Below are 13,428 nucleotides of genomic sequence, written 5' to 3' on the forward strand. Positions count from 1 at the left end.
CTTGCTCAGCAAATGGGGGGGCTGTGGGGAGGATGGGTGTGAACTCCCAGGGGGGAGATGTCCCAGAAGTTGAGGAATTATTGGTGTTTCCAAGAACTGGTGCTGCCCCTTTTTGTCAGTGCCATGTTCCCTGGAGAGCCAGTGAAGGGCCAGCAATCCACAATTTGGAAATGCCTGGCTGGGGGATGTTCTTTGGAGGTCTCAGCTGTTTTTCCAGCTTGGGAGGTTTATCCTTATGCTTTTTTCCCCCACCCCCCAGTGTATTCATTTGGGAGGGGTTTTCCTGAGGGTCAGCTGGGTGGGTGGAGGAGTCATTTGTGCCCCTTGACTGAGAGAACAGAAAGCTGAGCCAGCTTGGGGTATTAGGACTGCCCATCCCTCTTTTGTACCCCCTCTCCACAATATTGGGAGACTAAGCCAAAATTCCTCTTCTCTAGTCCCATCAGGTGGTACTGAAGCATCATTTCTCCAGCCTGCAGTAGTGGAACAGAAACCTTGTGGCTGCTCCAGCTGCTCATCCAGGTTTTGGGTTTTCTACCACCATGGGATGCACCTCTTTGGAGGCTGCTGGGAGACCCAGGGCCTCTGCAAAACATGGGCTTTTTATTTTTTCTTGCAGGGCAAAAAAGTCCTTTGGGGGCAGCCCAAGCCACATTTTCCGTAGGAAATAATCTCTACAGGAAAAAAAACCCAACAAAAAACACCAACTTGCTTTGCAGTTTCTGGGCTTGCTCCCCATTTTTAAGCAGATTTTTGGTTTATCTTGGCTTGGTGCTTTTCTGTCCCTTGGAGGAGAAGTTGAACTTGTGTTGGTGAGGAGATGGGGTTTAGATTTGAAAGGGAAGGGTTTTGGAGGGAGGATTAAGAAGTTCCCAGTGCTGGTGGGTTTCAGTGTGCAGTGCTCAAATGCCATCTAGTGGCACCAAGCAGGGGCTGGGGGTTTTGGGGGGACTTGGTGGGCTGGGCAAGGCACTGGGGACACTGGGGACACTGGGGACACTTGGCCTGTCTGGCTTTGCAACCCAACAACATCCGTGGGGGCTTCTGAGGAGGAATATTAAGAGTTAAGTAATGTAATAAGGAGGTGAGGCATGAGCTGGAGATTATGAAACATCCAAAGAGACCTCAGGACATGGGGCAGGGGTCAGAGCAGAGCAGTGGTCAGTACAGAAACCCTTAGCACCACCCAGAGCCAGGGATGCTGCCTTCCCCTGACACAGAACTGCCCAAATGCTGCTCTTCACTCACCAAGAAGACATTCCTGGGTGAAAAACAAAGACACCAGGGTGGATAACCCTAAACACAGTCAGAGATCTGCTGCTCTGCCCGCTGGAGTGAGTGGCTGTGCAGTGCCAGGGGGGCACCTGTGCACCCCAAAAAGGCACTGGGGTCTGGCTGGCCCCCTGCATTCCTGCAGAACCCCTTTCCCTGGGATTACCCCCTGCCAGCTGCTCTCCTGGCAAGCCTGGCTGACAGCCCCTGAAATCCTATTAACCGAGTTTCAGGAGAAATAAAGTCAATCACCTCCTCCTCCTGCCCTTCCTCCTTTCCCTTCTCCTCCTCCCACCAGAGGCTTGCGGAGGCGATGCTGGGACGCCACTCTGGCTCTTGTGGGTGGCTCTGACCGCGTGGCCCCGGGCTGGTAAGGGCTGCAGGGCAGGGCGGGACAGACGGACAGACAGACAGAAGTGTCCGTACCGGGAGCGATGCCGCTGCAGACGGAGATCCTGCGCGAGGTCTGGGCTGCCGACAGGTCAGTGCGGGCGGGCAGGGCGGGATTTGGGGCTGGGGGATGTGCTGGGCACCCCCACTGGGCTCCCCTCCCCTCCTGAGCCTTTTTCTCCTGTTTTCAGTTTCAGTGCTATTTAGTGAGAAGTTTTATCACGGTGTTTTTTCTGTGGTGGGTGGTGGGATGGTGCTTATTGACTTACAGAGAGGAAAGGTGTTTGTTAGAGCAGGATCCCCAAATTAAGCTCCTTGTTGTCCCCCTCGGCCAAGGCAGAGCCTGTCCTATGCTCCCTGCTAGGAAGGATGATGTCAGACAAGCTCAATCCCAGGAGAAATGTTACTGGGACCAAATAAAGACTGATCTTTCCCCTTTACTAAAAACTGGAGCTGAAATCCCTCACCCTTTTGGTTTCTGTGCCCCACAGCCCCATTGAAGAACCAGGGAGCCCCCAGCACAAGCCCAAACAGGTGAGAAAAAATCCTTTCCCTGCATCCCATGTGCCACCATCCCCTGCTATGGGCTGGGGTCATCAGAGACCCTCAAACCCCAGAGTCCACACCAGGGCCGATTTGGGGCTGCTCTGTTGGGGTGCTGCAGCCTGTGAGGGCATGGGATTTTTGGGAGCCCATGCTCCCTCCAGAGCAGGTGGGTAGAGAAAATTCCACAGCCCTCCCTTCTTTATACATCCTTCTGAATCCCTATTACATCACTTTGAAGCACCCCATGAGGAGGGTTCCTGGTTCTTAAATAACAATTTAATTAAGCCCCTAGGTTAAGCTGTAAACTGTGACTCACTTTCCCCAGGCCATGACCCTAAAAGCCAGACCCCCCTCCCTGCATTCTGGAGCAGCCCCCAGGTGCCCCCCAGCCTTGGAAGGGTCTCAGCAGAAGTTTCATCCACCACCCAATTAAATTTTTAATCAGCAGCTCCTTCTTGAAGGGCCTTGTAAGTAAGGGAGTGGTTGCCCACCCCGCAGCTGCTTAAGGGATTAGGGGGTGCAAAGGAGCTTTTCTGTGTGAGCTCATGACACGGAAGAAAGCAGCCAGTTCCCAGCTTCACCATGGAGCCCCCGGCTGCCCCTACCCCAATTCACAGTCCTGGAATCCCAGGGGATCCTGATGGATCCCACCTTTCACAAAACACCTTCCCACACTGCCCTGGAAAGTTCTGGAGAAGCAAAACTCCTGAAAGGGAGGATGCTGTGTTGGGCAGTGGAAGCCTTGGTGCATCTGGTTTGCTGAGATCACTTTCTGAGAGCCCTGAGCTGACACCCACTCCCCAAATACCTCCTGTCCAGAGCCAAGTGCTGACCCACATGCTCTGTATTTGGTAAATCGGGGTTATTTATAGCCCCAGCTCACCGGGATTAGGTGTGCTGTGCCTAATCCTCCTGTTTCCCTGCTCCTGGTGACCTCCTTGCACAAGAGCCTCTTGTGGGGGTGAGAGGACATGGAGGTGAGAGGCCAGGCTGTCCCTATGTCCCCTGTCTCAGCTCAGGTACCCAGAGTGGCCACCAGTGCCCAGAGTGGCTCCCAGCAGGGTCCCTGTGTCCCTGTGATTTGTGATTTGTCCCTCTGTGCTGACACGGTGTCACAACAGCACCACCATCACCCTCCTCATCTCCAGGGCTGTCCCAGGGCTGGTGTTCTGTCTGTCTGTCTGTCTGCTAACAGACCTCTCTGTTCTCCTCCCTCTGCCTTCCTCGGGGGCTGCCCCATGGTAAGTCACTCACTGGAGGTGTCAGTGTGTCCCCATTCCCAGTGTGTCCCCTGCTCCTTGTCAGGCCAGGGAAAATCCCTGCTGTATTTCTGAAAGGGAGCTGCATGAGCAGGGTTTGCCTGGTAAAGAGAAAAGTTGTTTAAGGTTGGCACCATCCCTACAGCTCCATCCCTGAGGGCAGAAGCTGAAGAAGAAGAGGCAGGAGCCAGGGCTGGAGCCCGAGGCCAAACCACGGCGGCCGCGGGTGAAGAAGCCGAGCGAGGCAGGGGCTGCAGAGGAGCCCCCAGCCCCGGCACAGGGTGAGCACAGATCCCCCACAGCCCCCGGGGAAATGGGGGGACATGGGGTGCCCCATCCTGCACCCCGGCGCTCTCCATCCTGGGCATCTCTTGAAATGCGCAGGGGTGAAGAAAGTGAGGAAGAAAAAGGAGGAGAAGGGGGAGGAGGAGAGCGACAAGGACCCCTCCTCCAAATCCACCAAGGAGCCTCGGAAGAAGAAGGAAAGCCTGGCCCCCCGCTCCCAAGCGGCCAAGGGCTCCAAAAAGTCACAAGGTGCGGGGGCAGCACCCACCCTCTGCAGGCGCTGGTGTCACCTGGTGTGACACCTCGTGTCACCTGCACCATGTCCCGATAGCGCCGTGGGTGCTCCCAGCGCCTGCTGGGGCTCTGAGGGGCTCTGCACATCCCCGGCACAGCTTTTTGGCTAAAACCCAGCTGAGGACCTGGGAGAAACGGGGCTGTGGCAGCGGAGCTGCGCTCATTGCCGTGGTCGGGGAGTTGGTATCGAGGGGGAGGGGGGGAAAGGGGGGTGACACACTAGCTGGGAAGGTGACACTTGGGTCCCCGGACACTTTTCTGGAGCCGAAAGCGGCTCCGCTCGGCGAGGCTGGGCCGCGAGAGAGCGCTGTGACTGCGCCGGACGGACAGCGGGCCCCTGCCACCAGCCCGGGGGACACCGGGAGCTGTCCCCGGCCACTGCCACCCAGGAATGGCCACTGCCACCCAGGGACACCCACTGCCACCCAGGAATGGCCACTGCCACCCCGGAACGGCCACTGCCACCCAGGGACAGCCCCTGTCACCCAGGGACACCCACTGCCACCCAGGAATGGCCACTGCCACCTCGGGACAGCCACTGCCACCCCGGGACACCCACTGCCACACTGAGATGGCCACTGCCACCCAGGGACACTCACTGCCACCCAGGAATGGCCACTGCCACCCCGGGACGGCCACTGCCACCCTGCGACACCCACTGCCACACTGAGATGGCCACTGCCACCCAGGGACACTCACTGCCACCCCGGGACAGCCACTGCCACACTGGGATGACCACTGCCACCCCGGGATGGCCTCTGCAACCCAGGGACAGCCACTGCCACCCAGGAATGGCCACTGCCACCCAGGAATGGCCACTGCCACCCCGGGACACCCACTGCCACCCCGGGACGGCCACTGCCCCCCAGGGACAGCCACTGCAACCCAGGGACAGCCACTGCCACCCAGGATCAGCCACTGCCTTCTCGGGACAGCCCCTGTCACTCAGGGGCACTCACTGCCACCCAGGGACAGCCATTGCCACCTCGGGATGGCCACTGCCACCCAGGAATGGCCACTGCCACCTCGGGATGGCCACTGCCACCCAGGAATGGCCACTGCCACCCCGGGACAGCCACTGCCACCCCGGGACAGCCCCTGTCACCCAGGGATGTCCCCTCCTCGCTCACCACGAGGCTGGGGTCCCCCCCTGCCAACGTTGTGTGCTGATGCCGTGGTCACCTCTGGGCAGAGCCGGCTGAGGATGAGGATGATGAGGAAGAGGAAGAAGAGGTGGAGAATAAAAACCCGCCCAAAAAGCTCAAGAAGAAGGTTCCCAAAGAGCCCCTCTCGGGTGGGGGGGAGAAGAAGCTGAAGCAGAAGGGTGAGTGTTCAGGGGACAGGGGTGGCTTTAGCCCAGCTCTGGCATCTGTCCCTGCTGGGATGGGAGAAGTGCCTTGTGTCCCATCCCGGGGGCTGCAGAGCCATTGCCCCTCCTCCTTCAATCTCCCCTCAGCTCAGCCCTTCCTGCTGCTCTGACCCTGTCACCTCCTTGTCCCCATCACTGCCCATTCCCATCCCCCTGGCTGCTGGTCATCAGCTCCTCTGTCCCAGCAGAAGACAAGAGTGACCCTGACAGCAAAGCCAAATCTGCCAAAAGCACCAAGAAGGAGCCAATGTCTGTGTTCCAGGTGAAGAAGGAGAAGAAAAGCAAGAAGAAAGGTATGGGATGAGCAGGAGGGGGTGGCAGCCAGTCTTGCTGCCTGATGGCATCACCCTGAGCCAGCAGCACCCAGTGTTGTGTGACCATGTCCCCTGTGTCCCTCACAGCTGCCACTAGCAGTGATGAGGAGGATGATTCTGACTCCAGCACCAAACCCATTCGGTCAGAGAAGAAGAAAAGCCCAGCATCCCTCTTTCAGACTGGTGGGGACCCCCCAAAAGAGAAAAAATCCAAAAAGAAAGGTGAGAACCTGACACTGGGGGGTTCTGACAGGGCTTCTGGGGGTACAGTGGGCTTGGCCATGGAAAGGGGGTTACAATCACTGATGTTGAGCTTGGTTTTGGGGCTCAGTGGAGTCAGAATCTTCTCCCTTCTGTGCCCCTACCTGTTCCTGCCTGCAGTTCCTCCCAAAGGGGCTGAGAGTGAGGAGGAGACCTCAGAGACCCTGCAGAAAAACTCCAACAAGAAGGGGAAAGCAAAGAAATCAAAGAAGGTACAAAAGACCCCTCAGAGCAGTGGGGATCCCCTCAGGGCAGACCAGGAGGTTTGCAGCATCCCCCAGTGAGACCCACCAGTGTCCCCAAAGCCACCAGCTGCAGAGCCCAGGGGGGTTGGACAGCAAGGAGCAATTAGCTGAGGATGGAGGGGGCTCTGGGGTCACCATCCCCTCTCACCCAGCAGCAGAAGGAGGAGAGGCCCCCATCCCCTGTCATCGAGGTGGAAAACCTGGAGGAGTTTGTGCTGCAGCCGGCGCCGCAGGGAGTGACCGTCAAGTGCCGGGTGACACGGGACAAGAAGGGCATGGACCGAGGGCTTTACCCCACCTACTACCTTCACCTGGACAATGACAAGAAGGTGATTTGGGGGGGGGGCTCTGCTCATCCCAGGGAGCACCCTCAGGGTTTGGGGAGGATGCTGGCCTGCATCCCCCTGTGCTGGTGCTGAATGAGGCTGCTCTCCTCTCCTGTAATTCCTCCCAGGAAATGCCCCTGTGGGATACCTGGGATGGTGAGCTAACAGTGGCTACAGTGGCTAAAGCTGGGCTGGTCTCAGCCCCTCCTGCCCTGTAATGCAGACAGTATCTTGGGGATCATCCTCATGATTTGCTCAAGGTCATGGCAGTGACTGGGGGACAGCAGTGACAATGTCCCATTCCCACACGGTCCCACTGCTCTCCCAGGTGTTCCTCCTTGCTGGGAGGAAGCGTAAGAAGAGCAAAACCTCCAACTACCTCATCTCCATTGACCCCACTGACCTGTCACGGGGTGGAGAGAACTTCATCGGGAAGCTGAGGTAGGAGCAGAGGTGACACCCCAGTTTGGTGGCACCCCATTTCTGCAGCACCCTCTTCCATCCCATGGCTTACAGGCTGTCCCAGGCTATGGCTGGGGCTAAACAGGAGCCTAAATTCAGCGTTTCCCACTGCTGTGTCTGACCTGAGGAGTGGTGGGGGGCTGAGAGGGGAAAACAAGCTTGGCCGGTTCCTCCCAGCAGACAGGTCATGGCTAGAAAAGGTGCCTGGCAAGTCCCAGCCTGCACAGCCAGCAGCCACACAGCAATGCAGGGGGTCCCCATGGTGGCAGCATCCTGTCACACCCTGATTTAGGGATTCCTTGAACCCAAGAAAATCACTGAAGTGGGGAAAAGTCAGCACTGGTGGGGTGCAGCGCCAGGGCTTTGCAGCCAGACCAAAGCCAAGGCTGTGCCTGCACAGGGGTCATGGAGGGGGTAGAGGGGACTCAGTGACATCAGCCACAGCCATCTCCCACCTTTGGGTGCAGATCCAACCTGATGGGCACCAGGTTCACCGTGTTTGACAACGGCGCCAACCCCGACAGAGCCAACGCCGACTGGTCCAACGTGCGCCAGGAGCTCTCGGCCGTGGTCTATGTAAGAGCAGCACAGGGAGCCCCTTCCCAGCTCTGCTGGGCACCAGGACAGGGGTTCCCACCCTGCACCCCTTCACTGGGGCTTGCAGAAATGTGGGGTGGGCTGGAGCCAGACCTGAGCCCTCGTTCAGCCCCCAGGAGAGGCTGTAACCCGCAGTGATTGCTGGTTTAAAGACAGGGTTTCTCTTGCAGGAGACCAATGTTTTAGGGTTCAAAGGCCCCAGGAAGATGACTGTCATCATCCCTGGGATGAATGCTGACTGTGAGAGGGTGCCCATCCGGCCCAGGAACGTAAGTCAAGGGCCAGACGGAGAAAATCCCTTGGAGCTGGGTTTGCTTGGATTCTACCCATCTTGGGGCATGGGGCTTTCAGGTGTCCCTGAAATTCAGGGTGTCCCTGGGAGGTAGAAGACATGGGGCCTGTTTTTTTCTCCACTATAGATCCCATTTCCAGCTGGGTGCTGCTACAGAGCATCCCCCAGGCAAGCCACAGGAGGTGGCAGGGCTCTGGAGGGGTCACCCCAAACTCTGCTCCACTCCCTCTCCCCCCTCCCCAGGATAACGACGGCCTCCTGATGCGATGGCAGAACAGGAACATGGACAACGTGATCGAGCTGCACAACAAAGCCCCAGTGTGGAACGACGAGACCCAATCCTACGTCCTCAATTTCCATGGCCGGGTCACCCACGCCTCCGTCAAAAACTTCCAGATCGTGCACAGCAGTGACCGTAAGCTGGGATGGGGGATAGGGTGGGGACAACTGACTCATGAGCACCCACTGGTTTTTCTAAGGTTTAGTTTTTTCATGCTCTGGGGTCCTGCCTGCCTTTGCTGGAGCTGGGATGAAGCTGACCCTGACCAGGCAGGAGCTGCCCTTGGCCACTGGTGCTGGCAGAGTGTGGGGCTGCTGGTGCCAGGCAGATTTAGGACAAGGACAAATCCTGTGGGGTGCTGAGCCCACATCACACTACAGCCACCCACTCAGCCCCAGCACACCCCCACACTGCTGGCAGGCCACCCTGGGGTGCACTGTGCCTTGGGGACAGTCCCTCAGGGGTGGCAGCAGCTCTGTCTGGATGCGGCTGCTCGTCACCTGTCCGGCGCAGTCAGAAGCCCTTGGCCTCTGGGGTGTTGGGTTACGGGACAGAAAAAGCCTCTTGAGGGCCCCTGGTTATTTTTACAGATTTCCTGTCACCCGCCCTCCAGCAGCAGCCATCCCACAGTCCAGGGGGGTGGGGTGAGCGGGGTCCCTGTCCCTTGGGGGGCTGTGGCACCCAGGGAGGGGCGTGCTGGAGGGAGATGTCAATGGGAAAATGATGCATTTGGCGATCAGTGCTGCAGGAGTCACAGGCTGAGGCTGGGCGGGGGTGTGTGGGCGGCTTCTTTGGGGCTGGCTGTGTGGAGGCAGGCTGGGTGCAGGCACAGGTGACAGCCCGTGGCTCGCCCTCTCTCCCACAGCCGACTACATCGTGATGCAGTTTGGGCGTGTGGCGGATGACGCCTTCACCATGGACTACAACTACCCGCTGTGCGCCGTGCAGGCCTTCGCCATCGCCCTCTCCAGCTTCGACGGGAAACTGGCCTGCGAGTAGCACCGGGGCTGGGACCACCGGGGCTACCGGGGTTTCCAGGACCACCGGGGCTTCCAGGACCACCGGGCCTACCAGGACCACCAGGACCACTGGGGCTACTGGGGCTACTGGGGCTGCCACACCACCAGGACTACCGGGGCTTCCAGGACCACCAGGACTACTGGAACCACCAGGGCTACCAGGACCACCGGGGCTACCAGGGCTACTGGGACCACTGGGACTACTGGGGCTATCAGGACCACCGAGTCTACTGGGACCAGTGGGGCTACCAGGACCACTGGAGCTGCCGGGACCACTGGGGCTACTGGGGCTACCAGGACCACCGGGACTACTGGACCACAGGGCTACTGGGACCACTGGGGCTACCGGGACTACTGGAGCTATTGCGGCTACCAGGACCACTGGGGCTGCAGGGATCACTGGGGCTACCAGGACCACCAGGGCTACTGGGACTATCGGGGCTACTAGAGCTACCAGGACCACCAGGGCTACTAGGACCACTGGGGCTACTGGGACTACCGGGGCTGCCAGGACCACTGGGGCTACTGGGGCTGCCAGGACCACTGGGGTTACTGGGATCACTGGGGCTGCTGGGACAACCAGGGCTACCAGGACCACTGGGGCTACTGGGGCCATCGGGGCTACTGGGACCACTGAGACCACCAGAGCTGCCACCACTGCCAGTGCCCAGAGGATGCTCCTGCATCCCTGTCCTGTCCCGTCCCTGTATCTCCACCTTCTGGCTCTCACGGCTGTTCCTGGGGTGGTTCAGGGCACCTGGTACCTGCTGAGTGCTGTGGGGTGCTCACCCAGCTCCAGCCACCCTCTCCAGGCAAATCTGGGGCAAATCACCGGGCTGGGGTGATGGCAGAGCCAGGCTGGAGGTACATCCATATTCAGCAGATGAAGCTGACTGCAATCCCTGTCTCATCCCTTTGGACTCAGATCCTGGAAACTCATCCCCTGCCCCCACTTTTTTGTTGTTATTTTTTGGTGGGGTTTTTTTTTTGGGTTTTTTGGGTTTTGTTTGTTTGTTATGGTTTGTATCTTTATGCTCAGCCTCCCAGTGAGAAGGGCGTAGGTGGTCTCCTCACTTTGTGTTTCCTCATCCCTGCCCACATGCAGGTGGGCTCTGCCTAAGCTCCCAGCTATAAGCCCCCATCCCACCTCGTTGCCCACCAGGCACAAAGCCCCTCTTTTACCCCATTTTGCCCTGGTGTGAGTGGATGGCTAATGTGTTTGTACCCACTGGGTACACTCACCTCACTTCCCAGAAAATCCTGGGGATTTGGGTCCCTGGGAAGCAGCCTGGCACCGGCACTGGCACAGGCACGTGCCAAGGGGTGACAGTGCCAGCAGAGGAGGGCTGGCAGGCACGTGAGGCAGAGCTTGCACTGCTGGCAGGTGGCCCAGCTGGGTCAGTGCTGCCAGGAGAGACCTGGAAGAGAAAACTCAGGGTGCACCAGGAAGCAGTGGAGTGATTCATGAGGTGTGGTGCAGTGCTGAGTCACGCTCAGCACCCAAACCCTGCTGAGCTCCCTGTGCCCTCAGCTCTCACTGCCCCCTTACTCTGTGATGCCACTCCAGACCTGATGTGCCCCAGGTGTCCCCACAGCTGCCTCACTGGTATTCTGCTCATGAGAAGGTGCCATCCCCTGTCAGAGTGGTGGGGAGCTGCAGGGAGTCACTGGGAAGGGGAGATGCTGAAGGGAGGCAGCTCACTGGGAACAGGACAGCTCATGCCCCCTGTTGCACCAGTTATGGGGTGAGGATTTGGCTATACAAACAGTCCCAAATCTGATTAATTCAGTGGTGAGAAAAATGGGGACATGCCAAGGAGGCCTGAAACACCATCCTCAGCTCTCTGGTTCTCTCACCTGCTCAGCTCACACACTGACTCCAGAACCATGTGGGATTCCCTTCTCAGGACACAAAGGGGCTGTTCCCCCTTTCTGGGGGTGATATGAGCCCCCCAAATTAATGCAGCTGAGAGGCAGCTGTGGCAGAAAGGCTGAGGAGCAGAAGGATGAGATGGATGTGATTGTGCAAGAGGGATGCTCATCCTCTCTGGGCAGTGTCACATCACCATGGCCTGAGCCTGTGTGGAGCTGAGGACAAATGACAGTGACAGAGCTGCTGCTGGACCACTGGTGATCATCTACCCCAGTGGCTTTGCAGATGGGAGTGGAGATTTTCCCCAGCTGCATGAATCTGGGCTCCATGATTCACAGGCAGATGCTGGTGGTGGGGCAGGCAGTGTTGGAGAGCTTGGGGACAAGCCAGCCCATGTGGGCCATCATCCATTACCCATGCAGAGAGCTCAGGGAACATCTTGTGAGCTGAAGGGAGAACCAGCAGTTCAGGGCCAGCGTCCCTGGAGAGGTATGGCCAGCAAATGTGGGGAAAGCAAGAGCTTTCTGCCCAAATCCAGCCACAAACCCAACATCTGTTTGAAATCGGGACGAGCTCAGCTTGGTTGAGCTAATACTTGTCCCCATTTCCTCCAGTGCACAGAGAAAAGCAGCAGCAGGATGAGACAGAGAGGTTTGGGCTCCCCACATTCCGCCTGCTGTTATCCCAGCTGCTCCCCAGATTGATTCTCCCTTCCCTCACCCAAAACCTTTCCATTTTCCATTTGCCCATTGCTGCTTGCAAACCCTTCAGATTTCCTGGCCTATCACCCACGGCTGAGCTAAATCCCTTCCACGGGTGTCCCGTGCAGCATCACCCAATCTCAGAGCAGCCACTGCCTCAGCCTTTGACAAACCCTCTAACTCAAACCAACTGTGGCAGAAGAAACGAATGAAAACAATTTAATAGGGCGATGGATATTCGGGCCCTTTGTTTGCGCTGGCTGTTAACACCAGAGGAGGAGAGGGATGGAAGCAGTTGAAATGTGTATCTGCTTTGGCCGGCGGAAAGTGTGACGGATGCTCCAGCAGACCAATGGCTGAGGGTGCTGGGGTGTGCGTGGGTGTGAAAGGAATGCTCGCTGCAAGAAAAGATTAAAAAAAAAAAAAAAAAAGAAAGAGCCTTATCAATGGTGTTTGAGTCCAAAGTGTGTGTATTCCTTGGAGAAAGGGTTTCCTCAATCTCCAGGGATGATGTTTTCCCTGCAATGTGAAGGTTTGAGGTTTCTGAGGATTGGTTTTAGGGGCACTGTTAATTGGGCGGGTGCTGCAGGCAGGGATTGAACCCCACAAAGTGCTCGGGCAGGGGCACAAGCGGCCACTGTCGTCAGCTCCTCAAGGGAACCTCCTGGGAAATGTGCTTTATTTTTGCAGAGATGCTTATAAGGCAAAGGGGAGGAAAAGAACAAGGCCCCACCTCGCTGCTGAGCAGCACATCCCAGCCAGGAGCAGTGTCACTGCAGGGCTGGTGGCTCTCTCTGTGGTTCATCCCCATCCCAAGCTGAGGAGTGCAAAGATGCTGGTCCAGATCTGAGCAGGAAGGTGGATGTAGGGGTTCCTCCAACTCCTCTTCTGCAGACCCCTGGGGTTTGGGGGGCTCCATGCACCCAGCCCTGCTCTCTTGGGGGGGATGACAGATATTTCCATGGTTTCCAGAAGGAAAATGCCCCACTGGGCAGGCAGCCTGAGGAGGGAAGGGCTGGTACATCCATGGGGGTGTGGAAGGGGAGAGCAGCGCTGGGAAACTCCTTGTCCAGCAGTGGAAGGGCTGGTTCCCAGCAAGCTGCCATGGCCCCAGCCCTGGGGGATCTCTCCCAGCTTTGAAGTGGTGATACTTTAATTAATTAAAGAAGTGATTGTGACGAGGTGTTCTCCTTTTTCTTCCCTCTCCTCTTGTATTTATTTTGGTAACATTTTCTAGAGGGACAGGCAGACTCATAGCTGGTTAGCTCAGCTTTGCAGGACAGGCTCTTCTCAATGCAGCAAGCGACAGGCAGCAATGGGAAAGCCAATATTTTTCAACTGCTTTTTAAAAGCAGTCATTTTTTAATTAGTGAATCCATTCTGGAGAAGTGTTGGAGTTTTACAATGTTGTAGCTGTTCTTGGTGTCTTGCCTAGACTTGGATGTTCTGGCCATACGAAAATATTATTTATGGCGTTGCAGCTTGCAGCTCTTTTATATTATAATTTGAGAAAGGAAGTTGCTGTTCCCACCAGTGGACAAAAAAATAGCAGAAACAAGGACTTCGAACTTCTGAAGGAGGAAAATAAATAAAAATTAAGAGGCAGAATGGGAAACAAACCACTGAGCCAGCCTTGAATCTCT

The 13,428-nt window shown here is 57.2% G+C and overlaps 1 protein-coding gene across 4 annotated transcripts; it reads left to right on the forward strand.

Annotated features, from left to right (window-relative positions):
- Positions 1-1,425: 1,425 nt before the first annotated feature.
- TULP1 (TUB like protein 1) lies at positions 1,426-9,222 on the forward strand. 4 transcript variants are annotated; one of them, XM_079327049.1, is made up of 14 exons: positions 1,426-1,753; positions 2,154-2,196; positions 3,613-3,748; positions 3,852-4,001; positions 5,239-5,370; positions 5,604-5,708; positions 5,817-5,951; positions 6,111-6,202; positions 6,391-6,564; positions 6,890-7,002; positions 7,491-7,599; positions 7,791-7,889; positions 8,156-8,327; positions 9,058-9,222. In XM_079327049.1, the coding sequence occupies exons 6-14, from the start codon at positions 5,663-5,665 to the stop codon at positions 9,189-9,191; spliced, it is 1,074 nt and encodes a 357-aa protein (XP_079183175.1). In that variant the 5' UTR covers positions 1,426-1,753; positions 2,154-2,196; positions 3,613-3,748; positions 3,852-4,001; positions 5,239-5,370; positions 5,604-5,662; the 3' UTR covers positions 9,192-9,222. The 4 variants fall into 4 exon arrangements, with proteins under 4 accessions (XP_079183175.1, XP_079183176.1, XP_079183177.1 ...); XM_079327050.1 differs by lacking the exons at positions 1,426-1,753; positions 2,154-2,196 and adding exons at positions 2,995-3,185; positions 3,357-3,449; XM_079327051.1 differs by lacking the exons at positions 1,426-1,753; positions 2,154-2,196 and adding an exon at positions 2,995-3,185.
- Positions 9,223-13,428: the final 4,206 nt, after the last annotated feature.

The sequence above is a fragment of the Erithacus rubecula genome, assembly GCF_903797595.1.
Source record: "Erithacus rubecula genome assembly, chromosome: 26".
In the NCBI taxonomy this organism is placed as follows: domain Eukaryota; kingdom Metazoa; phylum Chordata; class Aves; order Passeriformes; family Muscicapidae; genus Erithacus; species Erithacus rubecula.

Coding starts and splice junctions, on each gene's coding strand:
- TULP1 (XM_079327048.1), top strand. Junction 5,952..6,110: donor GAAAAAATCCAAAAAGAAAG/GTGAGAACCTGA, acceptor TCCTGCCTGCAG/TTCCTCCCAAAGGGGCTGAG. Junction 6,203..6,387: donor AAGCAAAGAAATCAAAGAAG/GTACAAAAGACC, acceptor CCTCTCACCCAG/CAGCAGAAGGAGGAGAGGCC.